The 23,253-nt window shown below is 47.1% G+C and overlaps 3 protein-coding genes across 7 annotated transcripts; 2 read left to right on the top strand and 1 right to left on the bottom strand.

The window, feature by feature from the left end:
• The first annotated feature begins 3 nt into the window (after positions 1-3).
• HGS (hepatocyte growth factor-regulated tyrosine kinase substrate) lies at positions 4-12,706 on the top strand. 4 transcript variants are annotated; one of them, XM_083430181.1, is made up of 21 exons: positions 4-150; positions 1,979-2,063; positions 3,234-3,309; positions 3,750-3,842; positions 4,196-4,319; positions 4,806-4,858; positions 5,977-6,045; positions 6,201-6,325; positions 6,858-6,936; positions 7,033-7,131; positions 7,703-7,798; positions 8,095-8,133; positions 8,239-8,382; positions 8,754-8,964; positions 9,576-9,748; positions 9,894-10,034; positions 10,152-10,329; positions 10,448-10,581; positions 11,209-11,319; positions 11,520-11,615; positions 11,839-12,706. In XM_083430181.1, exons 1-21 carry the CDS (start codon positions 114-116, stop codon positions 11,950-11,952), a joined length of 2,277 nt encoding a protein of 758 aa, XP_083286307.1. In that variant the 5' UTR covers positions 4-113; the 3' UTR covers positions 11,953-12,706. The 4 variants fall into 4 exon arrangements, with proteins under 4 accessions (XP_083286307.1, XP_083286306.1, XP_083286305.1 ...); XM_083430180.1 differs by having other exon boundaries at positions 8,751-8,964; XM_083430179.1 differs by having other exon boundaries at positions 4,806-4,921.
• LOC310672678 (methyltransferase-like 26 B) lies at positions 12,419-17,546 on the bottom strand. Of its 2 annotated transcripts, none has more exons than XM_083430223.1 (7): positions 17,389-17,546; positions 15,838-16,097; positions 14,409-14,568; positions 14,266-14,325; positions 13,626-13,693; positions 13,239-13,317; positions 12,419-13,042 (listed from the first exon to the last, which is right to left on the bottom strand). In XM_083430223.1, exons 1-7 carry the CDS (start codon positions 17,434-17,436, stop codon positions 12,989-12,991), a joined length of 729 nt encoding a protein of 242 aa, XP_083286349.1. In that variant the 5' UTR covers positions 17,437-17,546; the 3' UTR covers positions 12,419-12,988. The 2 variants fall into 2 exon arrangements, with proteins under 2 accessions (XP_083286349.1, XP_083286350.1); XM_083430224.1 differs by lacking the exon at positions 17,389-17,546 and adding an exon at positions 16,259-16,297.
• A 181-nt stretch (positions 17,547-17,727) lies between these two features.
• On the top strand, positions 17,728-22,635 carry MRPL12 (mitochondrial ribosomal protein L12). The gene is made up of 5 exons (XM_083430246.1): positions 17,728-17,884; positions 19,365-19,551; positions 19,759-19,833; positions 21,130-21,267; positions 22,236-22,635. Exons 1-5 carry the CDS (start codon positions 17,832-17,834, stop codon positions 22,350-22,352), a joined length of 570 nt encoding a protein of 189 aa, XP_083286372.1. The 5' UTR covers positions 17,728-17,831; the 3' UTR covers positions 22,353-22,635.
• The last annotated feature ends 618 nt before the right edge of the window (positions 22,636-23,253 follow it).

Here is a 23,253-nt window from a genome sequence, read left to right as displayed (position 1 = left end):
TCCCGCCTCGGCGCTCCGCGGAAGCCGGAAGCGGGGCCTAGGCTGCGGAAGCGGGTTTCCGAGGCGAACCAGATCCAGCGGTCGGTGCTACCTGCTCTTCGACGGGGATCACCATGGGGCGAGGCGGCGGCACCTTCGAGCGGCTTCTAGGTACTGGGCGCGGGGGGGGGGGAGTCCCGGCAGCGTCCTGCCCCCTTGACCTGTGACCCCAAATACCTGGGTGGGGTGTTCTGACCCTTCGCCTTCCTCTCCCCACCTTCGCCCAGTGCTGCGCTTCTTCGGGCTGAGCTCCTGTGGGGAACGTCGAAGCCCAGAGCTCTTCCGCGGAGGACCTCCCTTTTCAGCTCCCATTACGCTGGAAGCCAAATAGGTTTTTTTCTCCCTGAAAGCTGCTTCTCTGTTCGCTGCCCATCCCCCCTCCCGCCCCAATTAATTTCCCTATGGCTATTCACTGTGGTCGCTCCACATACGCCCAGATTGAAGCTCCCAACGGAAAAACAAAACCGTGTTTGGGCCTAGCAGCTGTAACCGACTTCCTCTGCCAGACACAGACAGGATGACAACATTCCTTTTGCTGCCCTTTGATCTCGAAAATGGGCGTTTGGGGTTTTAACCAGTGTCGCCCTACTCAGTGTGGGTGCATTGGATCTAAGCCACGTTCGGAAAGCTCAGTGGATATACTCTGAACACAAATAGCATTGGATACAAGCCTTAGAAAAATAAACAAGTCACACACACACAAAAACACATATTCATTGACGAATGAAGGGGTTATCGCTGGATCAGAGCTGTGGTGTTTGTTTAAACTGATTAATCTGGCCCTTTTTGAATTCTGGGGAAAAGTTAACAGTCTTTTGAGAAATGAAAAGCTTTATATGTTTTTACAGTACAACACTTCTGATCTCACCACTATTACTAAAATCAGGCTCTGCAAGGTGACTAACAATCCAGGAAGTGACAGGGCAAGAACAGAACTCTCAGCTGACTGAATCAAGAGAGCACACAGTGGTGCATTTAGGGCAGATGTCACATGGGGAAGGAGTTTGAAATGTGTCAGCTGCTGTGGGGGTGGCAATAACATTGCTTACCAGAAAACAAGAAAAGGGGGATGGGGGATGGGCACACAATTGTCATTAGATTATGAGCTCCAGTGCCAATTTTTATATAGTGCTGTCCATGAACATTGAACTTTAGAGTAACATAAGCAAAAGAAAGAGAAATAAGTCAAAGAATCTTACAGTAAATTTTTTGACAATTAAGTGAGAGGATGAAAATGCACAGAAGCAGTTGCAAATAATTAGGCTTTGTGGATGGCAGAGTTGGAGTAGCAAACATGGGCAGGGTCACTAGACAGCAAGTGTGCTCTGCAAGTAATACTGACTGTGCTATTGGGGGTTAGAAATGCTCTTCGTAAGGGGCCACCATTTAGCAGCAACATAACAGTTGTTTCCATTTACAGATTGCAAACTATATGAAAATCTCAACAGTTTACAATAGATAAAAATAAATTTAGAAACACAATAATTAAAATAAAAACCATATAAAATGATTTATATATAAACAAAACAAATTCATAAACAATATCCATTTCTATATACCATACATCATAAACATAATATCACTTATAAAGTCAGAGAATGTTACAAGGCAATACAGTACAACATAAAATTTCAACCAAAATAATGCACATCATTCATACAACCACTCACCCAATCCCACTCACCATCCATTCCATGCAACTGAAATTACTCAATAAAATTATAATCCACATACAAAGGGCTGATGCCAAGCATAGACATGTAAGCTATTTTGCAAGATACTGTTAGGTGAACAAAACAAAATGCTCTAGGTTCTCAAATTTCTGGTGTACTCTACCAACAAATACCAAGTATGTTTTATTTGTCCAACAGACTCCCAAAGCAAATAACTATATTAGCATTTGACCTGAATGGTTAATGATTATTTCTATGTATTTTAGATAAAGCTACCAGTCAGCTTCTGCTGGAGACAGACTGGGAGTCCATCCTCCAGATTTGCGATATGATTCGTCAGGGTGACACCCAGTAAGTGCTGATGTCAATCTTTCTTCACTCCATAAGCATCAAGGTTTATTGATAGGTTTAGGACACTGAGCTGTCCCACATTTTAACCTCGCAACTGCCCTTTGCGGTAGAGTAAGCTGAGTATTTGTGGTTGCCCAGGTTCATCCTTTGAGCCTCAAGGGTGAGCAGAAATTTGAACCTGGGGGTTTCCACATCCAAAGCCAACACTGTTGCTACTATGGCATGCTCTGTGTCTATGAAACTAATGCAGAGGTAAATAACATGTGGGCCATGTGTGGACCCCCCCACCAGGTGATTTCTGGTGGCCCCCAACAATTTGGCTGCTGTCATTGTTTACTGAGAAGGACTTGGTGTTGCTGAGCACTGTCATGTTGTACTGGTGTGAGCATTGGTTCAGCTTAGTGTCTGGAAGGTATATCTTCTGAGTAGCTGTAAATTTTCTTCAGAAAAATGGATTTTCACGACAGTCAATTAAGTCATCTATTAATGTCAGTCTTTTTGGGTCTTAAAATTCCATCTCATCCCAGTGTATTTATTAGTGTATTTATTAACAGAACAACTGTTAAAACTACATACGAGATCTGCTCTTCTAGATATATGTCCTCGGCTGAAGGAGATGAGGAAATTGTTTTGTGGGTTTCTTGTCCTGTGAAACTAGAGACATGCTGTCAACTAGGAAGTTCCAGCTCTTGTGCAAAAGGAAAATAATAATTATGTGACAATTATGTTTGCTTATATTGGCTTGGTTCTGTGTGTTCTGCTTTAATAATTGTCTGAAAATATTTGACAAGGAAGGTATCTGTAGAAAAGAATAGGTAGAGAAGGCACTGCATGTATTTCCAAGTGTTTTCTACAACTACTGATACTTAAGAAAATGAAGCATATTCTTTCATCACACAGCAGTTTCCGCATTACGTAGTAAACTCACAGACGTGCAAGATATTCACTGCCTCACACATCAGTGATTTTGATTGGTAAATGGAACAGTTATAGATTAGCCTAATAATTTAGCTTCGAATCTTGACACATTTGACACTTTTTCCTCTTCCATTATAAGCGCTGCTATTATATTTCATGAGAGCAGGGATTTTGGGGTGGCTTCAGAATGACAACGGGTCCTTGTATGCTGCCGTTAGACTGAGTTGTTATTCTTCACATTTTGTTGTCCAGGGCTAAATATGCTGTTGGTGCAATAAAGAAGAAAGTCAACGACAAGAATCCACACGTGGCTCTCTACGCACTAGAGGTAAGCTAAAGTGAACACAACTTCCTCAGGGTGTAGTCACTCTCCCAGGTCAACGAGAGAAGCTTTCTTTCCCTAACCTTGCGAGACAGATGTGCAGCCAGCCCACTTTTTGATCAAAGGAGGACCAGAACTTCTGCTGCTAATTACTTGTAACTAGGGCAACATTAAAAGGGGATTAGACAGATTCCTGGAGGATAAAGCTATCAGTTCCTCTAATACCAGAGGCGGTATGCCTCTCAATATCAGTCCTCTGGGGGAAAACTGTGGGAAAGGGCTGTTGCATTTGTATTTGTTGCTGGTGGTATTTCCAAGGACATCTGGTTGGCTACTGGGGGAAACAGGATACTTGATTAGATAGGCTTTTGACCTGATTCAGCAGGGCACCTCTTTGAATATTTGGTCAGCGACAGTGCATACTCATGAATATATTTTCCTTGTAGGTCTTGGAATCTGTGGTAAAGAACTGTGGTCAAACAGTTCACGATGAAGTGGCTAACAAACAGACCATGGAGGAGTTGAAGGAATTGCTGAAGGTAGGAGCTTTTTGGCTGTTTCTCCTCCCCGTAAGCAGCTGTTTAAAGAAAAAGAAATCCAAATTTATAAACAGCGAAGCACCCTCATAGGCCAAACATGGAGTTCCTTTCCAGCAGGAGGAAATTTACAAGGAAAACCACTCTTTCTGTCCTTCCCACCCCTAGTAGAAGACGAATATACAGGTAGCAAGCAAAGAGAATAACTGAGGTTGGGTTTCTGATACTAGATGGCAAGGGGCATTTCTCCGAGCGTCATTTCCCAGTTAAATTGCGCTTATGCTGTTCCCTTGGAAGATTGTGGGTTCGTTTCCATTGGGCATATTGCCTGATCCTGGCTCTGCACATTTCTACAGAGACAAGTTGAAGCCAATGTTCGCAACAAGATCCTGTACTTGATCCAGGCATGGGCTCATGCCTTCCGCAATGAACCCAAGTACAAGGTGGTGCAGGACACTTACCAGATCATGAAGGTTGAAGGTAAGGATGAGTGACCTGTGCTGTGAAGAAGGGGGCGGGGGGAGACGGAGTATGTTCAGTTGGGGATCTGGAGAAAGCACCTGGTGCATTTGATTTAAGAAACAGCAATGACCGGCTTCCATGTAGCATGTCAGTGTCTTAGGTATAAGCCCTAACGGAACACAGTAGCTTCCAGAGCCGAGAAGAATTCCTGTGATCTTTGTCACTTGTGATATTATGGTATGTTGGACTATGGGTCAGGCGGTTGGTTGGACTTAATTCTGGAAGGCCAATCTAGGCCAATCGCTCTAGCCTCATCCCTTCAGTACCTTTGTGGGGATGTCATGTTTTCTTTGGCTGGGAAAGGGAACGTGGTGAGCAGGTGAATGGCTTGTGTGCATTTGTACACAGCTTCTCAGGTCTGTCACTTGGTGCCCCCATCCCAAGTACCAGCAGGCGCCAGTGGTTGAAGAGCCCAACAGAGTGACATTGTTGATCTTCCTGCAGGTCACGTTTTCCCAGAATTCAAGGAGAGTGATGCCATGTTTGCAGCAGAAAGGGTGAGTGTCCCAGTTGGGAAAGGGGCACGCCTCACATATGGAAATGATTTGGACTTTTTTGTGGTAATTATAACCTGTCTTGATACTTCTGTTGCTGAGTTTGGCCTGAATCAGTCTCCAGTGAAAATCCAGCTGCCTGGGGGTGGGTGATAGCAAAAATAGAATGTATCCCATTCGATTTGTACATTGTGGGCTGTGGGAAGTAGAATCATAGAAGCTAATTGTGTTACTTACTTGCTTATCTCGTTTTTATAATGTTCTTCACAACAGCATCCCAGGGTGGTTCACAAAAGGTAAAAAAATGTGCAGAACTAAAGCCAACATTAAAAGCAACAGCAGAAAGTAAATACTTCTAATAGATTGTTACGGAATCTGATTGCTCATAACCCAGGGGTACCCAAACTTATTTTTCAAAGAGGGCCAGATTTGATGAAGTGAACATGCACAAGGGCCGACCAGAATTGTTGAGCTTTTTTTAGAATTGAAGTTGCTGAGCTTTTTTTTTTTAGGATTTTGCCCCGGGACATATACTCTCACACAACCACACCCTACATACCAAGCACTACTCAGGGGTGGAACCACAAGAAGGGCCCCTTCCACAGATATTAGCTTGCAAGTGGCACACAATGAGTGAAGAACTCAAACATATACTTGGGTCCCAAGTCATTTATTGTAATATAAGCCAATATTAATACCTTGAAGTAGACTTGGAATCAAATAGCTAGCTGGTGCAGATCACAGAAAATTGATTTAATGCGACTCTGTCTTTGCATCTCATTCAGTAAACAAGCAGCGGCATTCTACACTATCTGCAGCCTCCTAACCATCTTCTAGGGCAGCTCCACATAGAATGCATTGCAGTAGTCTTAACTGTGAGGCTATCAGAGCATGGATCACTGACAAGAGTATCCCAAGAATGGCCAGAATTCCAGTTCGGGAAGAGAACCATCTATTTAGTTTTTACTGCCTCTTTATGTTACACATGCATTTTCTCTATCTGGGATCCCTCCTCAAATACTGCTGCTCTTGGGGGTGCTTTTTTCGGGTTCTTAGGATCACTTCAAGGCTTTGTGACGGCCTTTTTGTTACCCAATACTTGCTTTGTTTCTGTGCGGCAGGCCCCAGACTGGGTGGACGCAGAGGAGTGTCACCGGTGCAGAGTCCAGTTTGGGGTGGTGACTCGTAAGGTGAGTGGTGCAGCTCCCTGTCCCGACCTGGAGCTCCTTTCCTGTGGCAGCTGACATGACACAGAGCCATGTTATAATGGCAGCAAGAGGAGGCGGTGGCCGGGAGATTTAAATTCTAGCGGGCTTCTATTCTTGACCTCTCCCTGTGTTCGCAGCACCACTGCCGGGCTTGTGGGCAGATTTTCTGCGGGAAGTGCTCCTCCAAGTATTCCACCATTCCCAAGTTCGGCATAGAGAAGGAGGTGCGTGTGTGTGAGCCCTGCTACGAGCATCTCAACAAGTAAGTATCGGAGCTCAGCTAATGAAGAGGGTCATTGGCATAGAAAGGTTGGGGAAGAATGAGGGTTTTTTTTGGCAGCCTTTCTTTCTACATGTGCATACTCTGGAGGGAGAGAGTTCTTATTCCTCTAACAGTAAACTGAATACAGTCGTACCTTGGTTCTTGAATGCCTTGGTACTCGTACGTTTTGGCTCCCGAATGCCGAAAACTCGGAAGTAAGTATTCTGTTTTTCGAATGTTTTTCAGAAGCCGAACGTCCAACACAGCTTCCGCTTGAGTGCAGGAAGCACCTGCAGCCAATAGGAAGCTGTGCCTTGGTTTTCGAACTGTTTCAGGAGTCGAACAGATTAAGTTCGAGAACCAAGGTTCCACTGTAGTCTGGCAAGTTGCAGCTTAAAGAGAAAGAGCTAATTGGCTTATTGCAGACCAACAGAGCAGGTTTCAGTGGCCCTCTCTTCCCCCCCAAACCCCTGGCTGACCACCAGATTGCAGTTCAGCTGTGGTCATGATCCTGGCTTCTCTGTATACACAGGAAAGCAGAAGGGAAAGGAACTGCAACCACGGAGCTTCCTCCTGAGTACCTGACCAGCCCTCTTTCCCAGCAGTCCCAGGTGAGCACTTGTCTGTGATGGCAAGGGATGGGGCTCCAGCTTCACCCGTCACCTCTTCACCCGGGTTACAGTGACTGCTGTTTCTTCTGCCCTCAGCTGCCTCCCAAGCGTGATGAAACTGCCCTGCAGGAGGAGGAGGAGCTGCAGCTGGCCATTGCACTCTCCCAGTCAGAGGCAGAGGAGAAGGAAAGGATGGTTTGTGTCTTGAGAATTAGGGGGGGATTCCTGTGACATTAATACTCGGAGGTACCCCGCAGGGTTGACTGCCTTGTAGCGCCCAAAGAGCTTAGGTAGCTCAGTGATCTGCATAAACTCCTTTCCCTGCAACAGCCTAGTCCTCAAATATGGGAAACTTGTGCTGATGTCATCTCTCCACTGCCAAAAGGAGGCATTTTAATTGTTGGGTACTTTGCCAATCGGGTGTTTGCAACTACCAGACGCGATTCCGGAAAACGTACACGTTATGTCGTGTTCAGTTAATTAAAATGCTGCACTAACTTTCCCATTTTGTTGTCTAATTAAGAGCAGATAAAGACCATGCTGATTCTGGGTGAATCTTAATTTCATCACTAACTGCACACTTATTTGTGCCATTCTGAGATGCCCAGACGTGGCTGGTAACTGTCAGGAGGCATGCTTCATGCTTCATTCCCGATCAACTTCTGGCTTGCTGGCTGACTGCAAAAGTGGTTCCTGGCTTGCTGTGCAAGTTCAGGAATCGGTGAAGCATTCCTATATCGTTCTCCCTATTACTTTTCCTCTGCAGAGACAGAAAAGCACGTATTCCACATACCCCAAGGCTGAGCCGACACCAGTCACCTCATCGGCTCCACCAGTCAACACCCTCTATTCCTCACCTGTGGTAAGTGCCCACCCACCTGGAGAGATTTCCCCTTTTGCCATTTAGACACTTCTCCCATGTCATGAACATTCTGTGGTTCTTTGGTAAGTCCAGCCAAGTCCATGGGAGAGGAAGAGAATGGGTGTTGGCTTTTCCTGTCACCTTGCTTCAGCAGCTCCTTCTGCTCACAAATCCCCTCAGGCCTTGAAGCTTGAAACAGGCAGCGTTTCAAGCTTGATCTCCTAAGGGAAGGGGAGGCAGTGGGGGTACTCATCTTTGCATGGGTGGTTAATCCTGTAATATGTGTCTTATTTCAGAACTCCTCTGCACCTCTGGCCGAGGACATTGACCCTGAGGTAAGACCCCCCATCCCCATATGCCATTTTGTAGTTTGCTGGTATCAGCGGCACTCTGGCTAGTGACAACCAGCTTGCTTCCTGTTTCCCAACATCTCCTTGCAGTTGGCTCGGTACCTGAACCGCAACTACTGGGAGAAGAAGCAGGAGGAGGTGCGCAAGAGCCCCACCCCTTCAGCCCCGCTATCCATGGGGGAGCCAGCAACCCAGAACACCGAGGTCCAGCCTGCCCCGCTCAGTGTGGTGGAGGTAAGAGCAGCCTTCCTTTCCTGTGTGCTCTTGGGATGCTCCACAGTAAGGCAGAATTAGGCTCAGCTGCTGGGTTTGTTTGGTTTTTTCCTGAAATGGTTGCCAGCTGGTGAGCAACTGCTGTTTCTTTCTCCAATGTGAGCAGTGGAGGCCGGGCACGGAGTGCGGCAAGCTTTCTGTGCTGCATTTGAACAGTCTGGAGGTTTTAGGTTTTTACAGGAGATGCATCGCCTTGCAGGGAAACAGGACAGGGGTAACCCAAGGCAGCTGAAGCCACATTGAAAAATGAACTCGGTTGAGCTTTAACTTAGTTGGAATTGCGGCTTCCAGTTAATGGTCTCCCCATCTCTCTCTGATGGTCTCCCCAGCAGCAATACCAAAACGGTGAGACAGATGAGAGCCACGACCAGTTCCTGAAGGCTCTGCAGAACGCCGTCACCACCTTCGTCAACCGCATGAAGAGCAACCACCTGCGGGGCCGGAGCATCACCAATGACTCCGCCGTGCTCTCGCTCTTCCAGTCCATCAACAGCATGCACCCTCAGCTCCTGGAGCTGCTGAACCAGTTGGATGAGCGCCGCCGTAAGTTCCCAGGGCCCCGGCCCTTAATGTTGGCAGAGACCTGCGGGAGGAGCTTGTAGCACAGTTGGGATCGCCTCTCTCCCTGTTAAATCATAGGTGGTTAATTGACTTCCTTGCGTTGAACCAAAATGGGCATTGGGGCTTCCTTTCCACTTTTTGGGGTGGGAAGGAAGGGAAGATGGCATGATGCCTTTGGCCCACGCTGAGGAGTCTGCCCTGCTTTCCTTGAGGTGAGAGCTATAATATAATATTTTTATTACTTATACCCAGCCCATCTGGCTGGGTTTTCCCAGCCACTCTGGGCGGCTTCCAACAAAACACTAAAATACAATAACCTGTTAAACATTAAAAGCTTCCCAAAACAGGGCTGCTTTCGGATGTCTTCTAAAAGTCTGGTAGTTGTTTTTCTCTTTGACATCTGGTGGGAGGGCATTCCACAGGAAGGGTACCACTACTGAGAAGGCCCTCTGCCTGGTTCCCTGTAACTTGGCTTCTCGCAGCGAGGAACCGCCAGAAGGCCCTCGGCACTGCACCTCAGTGCTATACCTCCTGTGGATCTCATGGAGGTGGGGCTTCTGACTACGCCTTTTTCGCCCCTTCCCCCCACCCAGTGTACTATGAAGGACTTCAAGATAAACTTGCCCAGATCCGGGATGCGCGGGGAGCCCTGAACGCTCTGCGGGAGGAACACCGGGAGAAGCTGCGCCGCGCTGCCGAGGAGGCCGAGCGCCAGCGCCAGATCCAGCTAGCCCAGAAGCTTGAGATTATGCGGCAGAAGAAACAGGTGAGGTGGCCGGTGCCAAGTGTGTCCGGTACAATAGGTACATCTGCCCTCCGCAAAATGGTTTGCAAGCGGTGCAGCCTAGTAAAGCATGAAACCCCATGGCTCCCATGTTGTAACGCATCCCATGTTCTTCTCCAACTTGTAGGAATACCTGGAGATGCAACGGCAGTTGGCGATCCAGCGCCTTCAGGAGCAAGAGAAGGAGCGCCAGATGCGGCTGGAGCAGCAGAAGCAAACGATCCAAATGCGGGCCCAGATGCCTGCTTTCTCCTTGCCGTATGCTCAGGTATGACGGGTGGAGAGGCCGAGAATCCCTCCTCCTCTTCCCTTGAGTGGCTGTTCTCTTTGCAAATACATCAGCCAAGTCGCCGTCCCTCTCTTAACCTGCTTCCTGTCTCTGTAGCTGCAGGCCATGCCTCCTGCTGGCGGGGTGATCTACCAGCCATCAGGCCCCACAAGCTTCCCAGGCACCTTCAGCCCAGCAGGCTCTGTGGAGGGCTCACCTATGCACACAGTGTACATGAGCCAGCCTGCCCAGGGCAGCACCGGACCATACACTGCAATGCCTGTGGCAGGAACAGGTAAGAGCAATAGGATGGAGGGGGAATGTGTTAGCTGAAAGCATCTGAAACGGGGTACTGGGCTAGCTGGCCTGGTCTCGGAAGGCTGTCCTTTTCTCATATTTCATCTGTATTTCAGATCCCAACATGGTGAGCACCTACATGTACTCAGCAAACACTAATAATGCCCAGGCAGCTCCGCAAGGGCAGGCTGTGCCCACCACGAATCCTGCCTATTCTTCCTACCAACCTACACCTACCCAAGGCTACCAGGCAAGTTTGACCCGCAGCCCAAATTTCCTCTGCCCCAAATCGGGGGATTAAATCCCAGCAGATTATATGTGCTGCTGTGAAAGTGGAGGGGGGAGAGTTCAAGCCAGTGTGGTGATGTCTTTAGTGTTTGACTAGGACGGAGAAGATCCAAGTTCGAATCATTCTAGCGGTGATGCTTCTGTTATTATTTAGCTGAAGCACCTATTTTAAACCATTTTCGGAAGGGTAGCCAAATTAAGTCTGTTGCAGCAAAAATAATGGAGCCCTGTGGCAACATAAAAGACAAAAAAATAAGAATCATTGCATCAGCTTCAATGGTCTACAGTCCAGTTCATCGCATTATGTTTGTTGTGGTTCAAGCATTTGGATTTGGACCTGGGAAGTCCAGGTTCAAGTCTTCCCATAGCCATCAAGCATAGTGCAAGTAGCAAGCTCTCCGCCTTACCTATAGCACCTATGTGAATAAAGTGGAGAGGACTGTACATGCCGCCTTGACCTCCTTGGAGGAAGAGTGGAATATAGTCTTTGCCAGCTTGCAAGTAGCAAAAGTTTCTCCCTGTGTGTTCTTGCTTGTGTGTTGAAGTTTGTCTAGACTTCTTACCCATTCCTGCCTCCTTAACCTTTCAGAACGCAGCTGCCCCTTCCCAGACCCAGGCGATCCCAGCCATGACACAAGCGCCGCAGGGTTACATGGGCAATCAGTCGGTCTCCATGGGCTACCAGCCCTACAATATGCAGGTGAGAGACTCCTTGAAACTGTTGCGCTGTGCGCCTTCTCCAGTTTCCAGTGTGAGGGCAGCCAGCAGACAGGACTGGAAGGGAATTCTTGTATGTGCATAGAGGCAGCAAAGCCACCCCTAAGCTCCAGGCTGACTCCTGTTATGAATGGAGCCATGTGGATTGGCGGAAAGTCTTATGCCCTCTTCTTTTCCTGCCAGAACCTCATGTCAACCCTCCCTGGCCAGGAACAGGGTTTGAGTAACCTGCCACCCCAGCAGCCTTACCTGTCAGGACAGCAGCCTATGTATCAGCAGGTGAGTCTTCGACCAGCCACTTTGGGGGCAACTGTTTTGGCGACTTCTTCATTTTATGTTAGGCTGATGCCCTGAATTCCTTCAGCTCAACATGGTTTGGCTTTTTAGCCTCTGTGCCAATCCATGGGTTGGAGGACCATTACTACAGTAGCTTTAAATGGGGGAGGAGGATGCCTTTTTAAACAAGACCTCCTTACTCGCTTCCCTGTTTGCCTCCTTACAGATGGCACCTCCTGGAGGACCTCCCCAGCAGCAGCAGCCTCCTCAGCAGGCTCCAGTCCAGGTGCAACAGGCACAAGGCGGCAGCGGAGAGGCTCAGCTGATCTCCTTTGACTAATCTCTTGGCTTATGAGGAAAGGGAGGGGTGGGTTTCTAAGACATTGTAACACTACCATCTGTTGGTCACTGCTGTACTCGCTACACCATTGCTATTACCTTGCGCCATCCCCACCCTGGGGAACGGAGAGCTGAGCCCCCGCTGTCCTAGGTAGTTTCCCGTTGGCTACCTGTACCTCCCCCCTCCATCCCTCACTAAGTGAGCCTTCTGGGAGGAGCGAGAGACACCTGTGCTCAAATAACCTTATGCACTGTTCCTTGGCTGTGGAGAGAGAGAGAGTAGCCCACTGCCTGATCCTCCTAGCTTTGTGTTGGCTGGGTAGCAGAGCAGACTTCTCAAGGAGTGCCTCCTATGTGCGCCATTACAGGTTGGAGAGCTGCTCTTCTCATTGGAAACTGCATTTAAGCATGCTCCAAAGCCAGAGTAAATGGGTCCAGCCCACAGCATGATCTGGGCCTACATCCTTCTCCCCCCCCCCTCCCCTTTAGTACATTCTATGGTTGCATCTTGCCAATCAAGTGGCCTTCACCTCCAACACCACTGCCCCCTCCCCCTCCATGATCTCACAGCCCTCCATGTCTCTTCTCAATCCCTTTGGAGAACCCACGACATTGAACACAGCCTGCTCCAGGCCTGCGTTTCTTCTCCCCTTCCTCTGCCCTACTTATGCTCGCTGCTTTTGAAGACTCATCTCTTGTGTTTAGTGCTGGTGTAGGCAGAATGGAACCAGTGACAATAAAGTATTTAAAACTTTTTTCAGTCTGTGCTTCCTCGTAGACTTTGGGTTAAAAGTTGGTGGGTTGTGAGTTGGTGGGTTGTGACCACCGGTGCATGCAAGGTCTTAGAAGGGGGTACAGGAGGCATTCGTCATCCTGGGGCAGCGCAGAGAATAGAATTTCCTAAAGCCATTCTGAAATCGTTCTTCCCCCCTCCCCCAAAGAAGTTGCAGAAGCATCCATTTCTTTTTCTTAATTTAATTTCCGCACCCATCCATATAAATAGGGCAGTCCTCCTTTGACTTTTCCGTAGCCAGAGATCATAACTCCCTCCGCCGAAAGATCAAACATTTGGTGTATTCAGGCATCTCCAGCTAAGGAAGAAAAATAGGCGCTGAGTCATTGCATGAGGGAGGATGAGCCAAATGGAAGCCTATGGGAAAAACTGCAGAGCTGGTGGGATCCCCCTTCCCAGGAAACAAAGAGCAAGAGTGGGAAGTGGTGGTTGTGGTTTCTGCAGTTCTATTTCATTGCCCCCTACAATGTTGTAGGCTGACCTCAGCCTCTTACCATGCGCTCAAGCCGGAGTGCATTAATGTTTGCCAGTTGACGAAGCTCCTCCACATCTCTCAGTCCCCACTCAGGATTTCTGCCATTTTAAAAGCATAACATGTTAAAAGTAGATCATGGCCTCGTCACAACGAAATCCTTACAGCCTTTCCCAAGGAAGGAGAAGCAGTAGGCTAAACACGGTCTCTGCCTGTAGCTCATCTTCATCACCTAACAATATTGCCCTGTTGTCCATCTTCAGTGCTATTATACAACATGTAAATAGGAAATAAATCAAGGGGAACTTTCCAAGTAGCCTTCCCCCATCCCGCCTTGATCTCACTAGGGCTTTGGTGGTCACCACAAAGGAGGCAAGAGATGAAATCCAGTCCTTCAGCTCTAACATACCTGGCCTGGAGCATGTTATCCAGTTGCACATTGCACTCTGGAAGGATAATCCCATTAACGGCGAAGGGCTGTGGAGTGGAAGCAGAGTGGGAATTAACTCCGGGCCAGCATTCTATGGGGATCTTAGGGCAAAGGTCTAGAACGAAGTCAACAAGCCTAACACCAGTGACCCTTGAGCAAGCCCCATTGAATTCAGTAGGATTTACTTCTGAGGAGGCATTGTGCTGTAAGACTCATGCGCACGTTTGCCGAAGAGCAAGAAGTCTTGTGGGAGAACTGGATCAAAATATGAGCTGCTTTCCAACCTTGAGGTTCTCCTTTTCCATCAAGTTGGTGGTGGTGGATACTGCTTAGAGCTGGGCTTGGGTGCACAAAACTCTTACGCATCCGAGCAAAGCAATAAGCAGAAGCACTCGGCCTTCCTATTGGCTGATGTGGAGGGAGAGTGATCAATTCAAAGGCTCTCAACAAGGAGGTGGTGGTCAGGCACAAATCAAGACTTCTAGCAAGCCCCACCCATACCTAGATGTAATGAAATATGACCTTGCAGGCCAGATGGGGAATCCTGGCAAACGGGACTTTGCCTGTGATTGCCTTCCCACTGAGCTTAAGCTGTAATGGATGGTTTTCCTATACTCACCCCGTAGGCCAAGCAAATGCCTCCAGGTTTCAGCAGTTGTCCTATGCCTTTAAACATTCCCTGTAACACAAAAGGTTATCTGTTGAATAAGATCCTTTGCAGAGGTCAGTTTCCATAATATTGGCCTAAGTGCTTTGTCATACCTCCAGGCCTTGATCAGTCATGTGCAACAGGTTAATAATAATGATGAAGTCACAACAGCCTTGACTCACGCCAGCCCACTGGTCCCATGGCTGTGTTACATCTATGGCAAGGGGTTCTCGGACATTGGTCACCTTGGTGGCTTGGATGTAAGCAGAGATGCTGTGGGAAAAGATGGAAGATTCTTACTTTTGTGTGTAAGGCCATAATAAAAAAATGGGGAGAATTACTTTCTCCAGTTTCCTTCCCTCTGGCCCCACAACAAAAGCAGCACTGGGTTTGAAATACAGTCAGGCAATATAGTGGGATGCTAGTGGGAAATGTATGTAACTTCTTTCTCTGAACCAGAGAAAGGCTAGACAAGGGTATGATACATGCATCCAACATTGATTCTCCAAGTTAAAGGGGTGGACACATTTTTATGATTTTTCCAAGTGACAGCGCTAAGATTTCAGGTGTGACTGCTCTGTGAATTATGGTCAGTGTAAATGACACAGGCACTCAAATCACATGTGTATGTGACGCTAGCGACAAGCAATACAGCACACTGGCACAATCTCCCATGCCATTTTATGCCCTTCAGTTTTTGTCCTCATCCCTCCCAACATGTCTTGGTGAGCAATGACTATCAGAAATGTTATTGCTATTTGAAAAGGAATACCCCACACAATACCCTCTTTACTCCATCTGTTAACTTAAGCTGTTTGCGCCAGATGATTTTTGCACAGGCCAAGATGCCACCTACGAAATGCTGTTACAATTTTATCCTCACCCTTGTGCATGTTTTGAAAATTGTAAATTGCAGGAATAGCTAACAATAAAATAAAATGTAATGAAGGAACGTCTGGAAAACCCCTTGGATGTTCGCCAACCGTTTGTTCATGTTTGTCATACCACAATTCAAAAAAACATATCCTTATTTCTCATACTGTAATCTAGTGCACATTAACCATGATAATTTTAATCTACCCACAATCCACAGACCCAGGCTAAGCAGTCAAAGCAACACCAGGTATTAAAACCAAGTTTTTAAAAAATGCATCTACCTTGGCAAATACTGTTTTATTGCCAGATTATTGTATAGTCCAAGACAGGTTGCCATCAATAAGTTCTCATTATTCTGTTTAAATGTACACATGCCGTTACTGCTTCAGCCGCAAGCCTTTCTTTTTTACCAAGAATATATGCACAGCTAGGATCTGTCCAATGCAGAACAGTCTAGCTATTTCTTGGAAAGGCATTTCCAGGCAACTGAACAGAAGCTGCCGTATGGTTTGTGACAGTCTCTTTTGGCTGACTATAAACAAGGACTAAGAGCCAGTTCTTTTTAGTGCCGATTTTGTGCCAACATTCTGCTGGGGCCAAGGGAAAGCATGGTCCACACACTACTACAACACCCATCCCTTGCTGTCACCACAGGCCCCAGTGTACCTCTGTTGAGAAGCTGGGCTGATCTCTGAGGGTTGCCAGATGACCGTGGGCAAGGCCTGAGCAAAGTGCACCACATGCTGTCCTGTGCCAGATCCCAGTTCAAGCCCAAAAGATGAGCTTGTATCATCCACATAGTCAGCCAGCACCTCGAGGATGGTTTCCTTGTTTCTCTCAGCCATCGGTGAAACTAGCATCTTTTCTGTTGATAGGCTTTGTTCTCTTCTCTCAGGATTTCTGTTTGCTTTCTGATATCTCCAGCCCTACAATGATGCCTTAAGCTAGATTTATTAAAGCAAAGGAGATTACACTAAGATGCACTTGGCTACAGCAGGAAAGGCACGTGTTGCCCTTGCACCTGCAGCTCAGACAATCCTGCTGCAAGATTCAACACAATGTTTTCACTGGGATATTTTGTACAGACCTCTGAGCTGCATGTCTGCTTCATACACCTGATGATCTATTCTAAAAAGTAGGCTGGTCAAATACTCATCATGCTGCAATAAGATGGTTGCCTTTTAAGGGGTCACAGAATCCTGTTGTTTTTATTCAGAAACATGTTGTCTTTGGGATCTTGTTTCTGTTGGATTTTTTGTTAGATTTTATTTATATGCAAATGCAATACAGTAATACATAACTTTACTAGCATTACTATACAAGATCACTTTTGTCTAGGAGTTTGTTTTGTGGGTTATTAAGATCAGTGCCAGCTATCGGTACTAGGCTGGCTGCAATACTCCTGAATCAGGAATGTGTTCTAAATCAACAGTGCTGAGACTTGCGACCATCACTCACTGTATAAGAGGTCAAGAAATGGAACTGCTGAAACTAAAAAGTACAACTTCATTTTATTGTGAAGGATCACATTAATGCATGCTCGTCTAAAGAAAAAAGGTTTTAGCAGGCATTGAAAAACAATACAAAAAGGCACCTTGTTGGTAATACTGATAAAGCCTTCAGGGGGCAGGATGAGCTCTGCCATGGGGCTTCTGGTGTGCAGCATTCTTTGGGAGCTTTCCCCACCGAGTTCTTCATTTGTGGTGTCTGATGGGCAAGTCAGTTTCTTAAAACTTTCAGTTCTTATCAGCATTGGCTAAAATCAAACTAATGCAAACCCTTGTCTCTGCATCTCTCCCACACAAAAAGCCCTTTGTTTCAAGAAGGCAGACAAAGCTAATTCTGGATCCAAGCCAAGTTAGACTGCACAACTTTGTGTTCTGTACATATCCAGCACGCTGGTATATATCAAATTACAAAAAATTGTAAGTCAAGACTAATTCTGTACATCACCAAAATCCTTTTGGAAATTATTGTTTACTCAGTAGTAGGTCCCGCTGAATCCAATAGGGCTTGCTCCCAAGTGTTTCAAGGCTGCAGCCTTAGCTTAATTATCAGCTTTGTAAACAAACCCTGTGATTTGCTAGGCCGAATTTTAATTGTCAGAGGTCCCAGCGCCGTGCTGTTAGTATGCGCACTTGGCAATTTCAAATTATGCCTTCCCAGCTTCTGAATCCCTTGCTAAACGTCTCCTTGCTAAACGAATCAAACAACCACCTCCGAAGAGCTCAGTGGCACGTTCCGGGAACACCATTTTACACCCATTTGACACCGCCTCCATTCCGCAAGCTCCAAACGCTCTTTCCTCTTCCCGCGCAAAGAAAACACGCTCCCAAATCCCGCGCGACTTCCGCCGTTGCTAACAAACGCGTCTGCAGCCACCGGCGAGCGCAGCAACGCCTGCCATAGAGTCTTCATCCCTAGCGCGGCATTGTGTAAGAGTGGGAAGCGGCCCGAACGTCACCTCCGTCAATCATGGAGATGCACGGCGGGCCGCCTAGAGCGCCATCGATCAAACTCGGCCGCGATAGGTGCACCCCGCTGGATCAGAGAGAAGGAGCGGGCAGAGCGTTCCCTCGGCGTCCTCTGCCGCTCGCACGCCGGAGACAGAGGAGAGCGCCGGTGTGTCTCCGTCCTGCCCGCCTCCTGGAGCTGCCGCCATGGCCATGTTGCCCGCGGGCCGGCTCGGTACCGCTATCCGCCTGCTGCTGCGGTATGCAAGAGGCGGGAGGTGGGCTGGGCGGTTCTTCGGGGCGCCGAGGGGCCCGAAAGGTCGAGGTTAGGCGAGTTCACGTGCCAAACTCCCATCGGAATCCCGCCTCTCCCGCGTGAGGGATGAGGCGCCCACGCGCGCTTACTCCGCCGTGAAATGTTCAAAGCTGCTTCGGGTGCTTCCCGTTTGGTGGTGCCCGCAACAGCTCTGAAAGGTGGGCCGCCCTCGCTATCCCCAAATCACCATCGAGGGCGCGAAGTTGATGGTGGCAAGTTTGCCAAAGGCCGACCTGCTAGTTTTTATGGCTGAGGCGAGACTTAAAACCAGAAACTTCCTGCTTCCTGGCTCCTGCTTTTAGTCAGTAGGCTAGGAGTGGGTAGGAGCTTAAAACTGAATGAAGGAAGGGGTTCCCAATGGCCATCTAGTCCAACCCCCTGGAACACCAAGAGAAGGTCAACCACTGGCCAGTTTCAGCTAGTGCTATCTCTGCAGGTGTCCCCCTCCCCTTGTTCTCAATCTAGTTTCCAGTCACAAACAGCAAGTTTGAGAAATAGTCCGTGTAGAACCGGAAGACAGAAGTTGTGAATTGTCTGGACTATTTTTGACAAAAAAGAGTAGATTAGCTGGCTCTTGATTTGTTCCAAGGTAATTTTTATGTTTATAAGTAAGAAGGCACATTTGAGGTTACTTAAGCCCTACAAAGATATGAATATACATTCTTGCTTTGTGGAGCAGAGGACTTCATTTTGTAAAATTATAGTAGACCATGCAAGATTGAAGTCAGTCCATCCTTGCACTTTATTTCACCTGCTCTGTTGACAACTATCTGCTCTGAGTTATCCCACTGTGGATCTCACAGTGCGAAAACAACTTTCCCTATACCTCACATTGGAAAACACTTCAAGCTTTTAAAAATGTATTTTAGTAATATGGACATTCTGAAGGAAATCAGCCCTGAGTGCTCACTGGAAGGACAGATTGTGAAGCTGAGGCTCCAATACTTTGGCCACCTCATGAGAAGAGAAGACTCCCTGGAAAAGACCCTGATGTTGGGAAAGATAGAGGGCACAAGGAGAAGGGGACGACAGAGGATGAGATGGTTGGACAGTGTTCTCGAAACTACGAACATGAGTTTGACCAAACTGTGGGAGGCAGTGGAAGACAGGAGTTCCTGGCGTGCTCTGGACCATGGGGTCATGAAGAGTCGGACACGACTGAACAACAACAACAATATGGACATCTCCTTAAATTTGTTTTTAAAAGTACACTACAGTTTTGTCACTGCAGAGAGGTGTTGCTTCCCTCCCTTTCCCACAGCACCTACACCAATCCATGCTTATATCACCCTTCTCACTTGGGTGGCCTTGCTGTTTCTCCTGAAGCACATCTGTTCTCATTCTTTCGTTCATTTGCTGCTTGCACAGGTCTTTATGTTGTGAACCATGAAGTGCTGACAAACTCTTTGTTGATTTTTCTACAGGCAGCATCAGCCACGAGCATGTGCTGTTAGGATGCTGAAGACTACCAGCTCACAGCAAAGTGAAGCCTTGGCAACTCCGCCTCTTGATAATGTTCCCAAGGAGTACTCGCCCAAGATTCAGCAGCTAGTTCAAGACATTGCCAGCCTCACCCTACTGGAGATTTCTGACCTCAATGAACTGCTGAAGGTGCCAGTGTTTGCATGGGAAGCAGGGTGATTGCTGTACTAGGGAAAGATGGGGCAGCAGACAGCTCATTGCTGATCATGTCTTTCTCTTTTTCTGTAACAGTGGGATATGATGCTTTGGAATTCCTTCCCCAGTTTCTGTGATGCATACGATATATAAGAAGGATTAATATTTCTCTAACACTGCTTACTCTGTCTTTTTCTTCAGAAAACCCTCAAGATCCAAGATATGGGACTCATGCCAATGGCAGGGATGATGCCACCAGCACAAGCAGCAGCTCCAGTAAGGGATCAACCTTTTTACTTGTTGTTTATTTGGGCTGAGTAGCAGCTGCAGCTGGGCAAATGTCTGAATGGAAAACTTCAGCAGCCCTACAAATGAGCATTCTGTTGAGAGCGTTGTGTGTGAAGGCACCAAAATATTACATAACAGGCATGTTGATTGCTTGAGGCTGTTGGACTAAGCATGCAGCCAGCCTGTTGTTGCCCTGCATTTAACAGTGGCTTTTGAAGCAGAAAGAGAAGCAGTTCTGCTGCAGTGTCATGGAAAAGGTTGTTTCAGTGTTGCTAACTCGTCAGATGACATTTTCCTGGATGTTACCGGTGTATAACAAACTCAGCAACTGGAGATGGGAATGCAGGGGTGAGAAAAGTTCTTTGCTAATAGGGGCTTACTTTGTGGTTATGCTTGGTATCGCAGTCATCTTGCCACATTTATTTATTTACATACCCTGTCTTATGAACTCTTAATAAATAAGATGTTCAGAACCAAAATACTATTTACTGTATATAAAAGCCACACAAAGCCGTTAAGCTATCTAAAGAGTGAATAGCACTAACACCAGTGCAGTGGGCCTGCCACTTATTTGAGGTTCAGTTCCAGGGGTCCATGTGTAAAGGCAAAATCATGAGTAGTCTGTCCCTGAAAAAGAGGGTGCCATTGCATCACATATTTTCAGGCCACTGCAACAATTTAAATCTAGCACATGATGTGTTGGGCCTTCAATAACCAAGGATAACCCTGTCATTATTGTGGACATCACAAAGACCTGAGATGCAGGTGATAGGAAAGCCTGGACATGGATGTTAAAACCCTTTACCTATGATTGGGCAGATAGTTGTAATAACTCTTACTGGTGTTCAATTAAGGCAAGGCTTTTGGGCTGACCTACTGTCTCTATTCCTTCACTATTAAAGGAGAACTAGCATAGATGGTGAGGTGTTTTAATCTTCTTTCTAGTTTACTGTTGATTTTGATCAGCTCTTAAATGTTTTAACTACTTGCTTCTAACTTTTCATTGATGGTTTTCATTTCTTGTAAACCGCATAAAGGTTTTGTTGCAGTCAAGTGGTATATACATTATGGTTAAATAAAAATAAAGATTCAGCAGTGGCGTTGCAACTCGACACAAGAATTTAGGGGAAATAATGAAGGAGTAGCTGGTGCAAGTCTTGTTAGGTCTTCCCTCTGTATCTGGCTAGAACAACTTTGGTACTACCATTGGCTAATGAAGCTTTAGGGATGTGAGGGTCAGGCTTCTGTTGCCAATTGTGAGTGGGTTCTTATCTTTTTTGCTAGGAAGCTGAAGAGGATTTTGTCCCCAAGAAGCCGGAGAAGATAAATTTTACAGTCAAGTTGACTGAATTGAATGCTGCAGATAAGGTGAAACTTATCAAGGAGGTGAAGAATTGTATGCAAGGCTTAAACCTTGTCCAGGTAAGCAGATGGTGCTCAAGGCTGACTTAACAGGTGAATGTGCTAAAGGCTTGAGGGAGGCAAGTTTCCTTTTACTTGTGCCATACAGAACTTAATTATCAAGTAGCCCCATCTACTTGGGCTACTTTTGTGCATTTAATGGTGGTGGAAGTACCTCCTTGCTCTCTGCCTCTTGTCTGGTATATCCACAAGAGGTCCGCAGTCAGTACTTAGGGCAAATGCACATTTCACTTGACCTGTACTTTGATTGTATTGTGTACCAATTTATTCCACTGGGTCCGGGAGCTTTTCTTTTTCTGTGGCCGTGCCTTCCGAAAATCTGATCCTACCTGCTGAATTGAAGCTCCATTAAGCAAAATCTCTCTTTGGATTTTCTGCGCATCAAAAAAGATCTGATTCAGTGGGACAGATCAAATTTTCACAAGGCACAGTCACAGAACAATGAGAAAAGCCCATGGACCTTTAATCAGTACATGGTAATGAGGGGAAATTAATCAGTACACAATACAGGTCAGGTGAAGAGTGGATGAGCCCTTGGTCATACCACTTGGGGGCAGCAAATTACAAAGAGATGAGCTGCCAAAGGAACGTTCACATGAGGAAAGCGAGGAGCTAATGCAGTTAGTGGAAGCGAATTTGCATCCTTTGAGATAGTACCAACTAGTGTGGCAAGGTCCCTTGTGAATCATGATGCTCCAAAGAGGATTCTTCTAAGCATTTGGACTCTGGTCAGAAATGGATTACTGTTTCTTGCCAGGAACTTGGCCAGCTGAAAATTAATACTGCCGCTTCAGCCTAGGAAACGCTTCTTCTTGGCTCATCTTCTAGGCTGCGTGATCTGCCAAGTGGGGAGATAAGGGCGAAGTCACAGAGGGTCCCATACTAGTGGGAGCAGGCAGCAGCAGCTTCTTGGGTTCAGCGTTATCCCTTTCCGTGGCTAACTGGAGCGGCTCTCTTATCTCTTGCAGGCGAAAAAGTTGGTAGAGTCTCTTCCTCAAGAGATCAAGGCAAACGTCTCTAAAGAGGAAGCGGAGAAAATCAAAGCTGCTCTGGAGGCAGCAGGAGGGACTGTCGTTCTGGAGTAACGGTTGGCATCGGCAGCCAAAGGACTAAAGCAGAGCAGGGGAAAGTCCTGCGCTCTGTCACCCACCTGAAGCTTTTATATGCCTGCTGACTGGTGGTGGTGGGGTGCTGTGCAGTTCCATGAAGCTGTGCCCCGCCTTGTTTTCTCTGCAATGTGGCTGTCCACTGAGATGGCCCAGTGTGGGATGAATGTCTTCGGCACAATGGGGGTCTGTTGTTTGTACCAACACTGCAAGGAACTGAATCTATAAAGAATATACACGGGGGCGAATGCCTTTGGAACAAGTGTTGTGTGAGCAGACTTTCTTGCATACCAGTGTCCCTCCTCACATGGAAGGGCTCCCTGGTTTGTGCGTTTTTGCACCAGATCCTGCTAGCTGCTCATCTTAGGCTCTCTTGGTGGTATTCAGGGCCACACTCTTAGCTGCAGTTTCTACCATGACCCACAAGGACAGCCTTCCCAGTTGACTGGGAGGCTGTGGACTCTCCTTCCTTGGAGGTTTTTAAGCAGAGGTTGGATGGCCATTTGTCACGGATGCTTTAGTTGAGATTCCTGCATTGCAGGGCGTTAGGCTAGATGTCCCTCTGAGTCCCTTCAGACTCTTCAGTTCTTTAATACTGTGATGGGAATTGTAGCCCAGGTTGGGGAGAAGCAGGGTGATGACTAGCCACTCAACATAGAAGTGTAGTGGTCCAGGGACTTGCCTTGCATTGCAGGCAGCTTTCCCCATCATGAGCTGTTCCTCCCCATGAAAGAGATTGAATGTGAAAAGGCCTGATCTCTTTTCTCCTCAGGATATTAACTTATATGACAGGTTTTTCTGCACCTGGTAATCCTGGGCAGGGACGATGCATTGTGCAGGTCCTCGCCATGCATAGGTACCCTGAGTAATACCAGTTGCC

Source organism: Podarcis tiliguerta (genome assembly GCF_965153285.1).
Source record: "Podarcis tiliguerta genome assembly, chromosome: 2".
Taxonomy (NCBI): Eukaryota; Metazoa; Chordata; class Lepidosauria; order Squamata; family Lacertidae; genus Podarcis; species Podarcis tiliguerta.
Note: the sequence above shows the minus strand (reverse complement) of the source record. Positions and strands in the feature narration are given on the sequence as shown.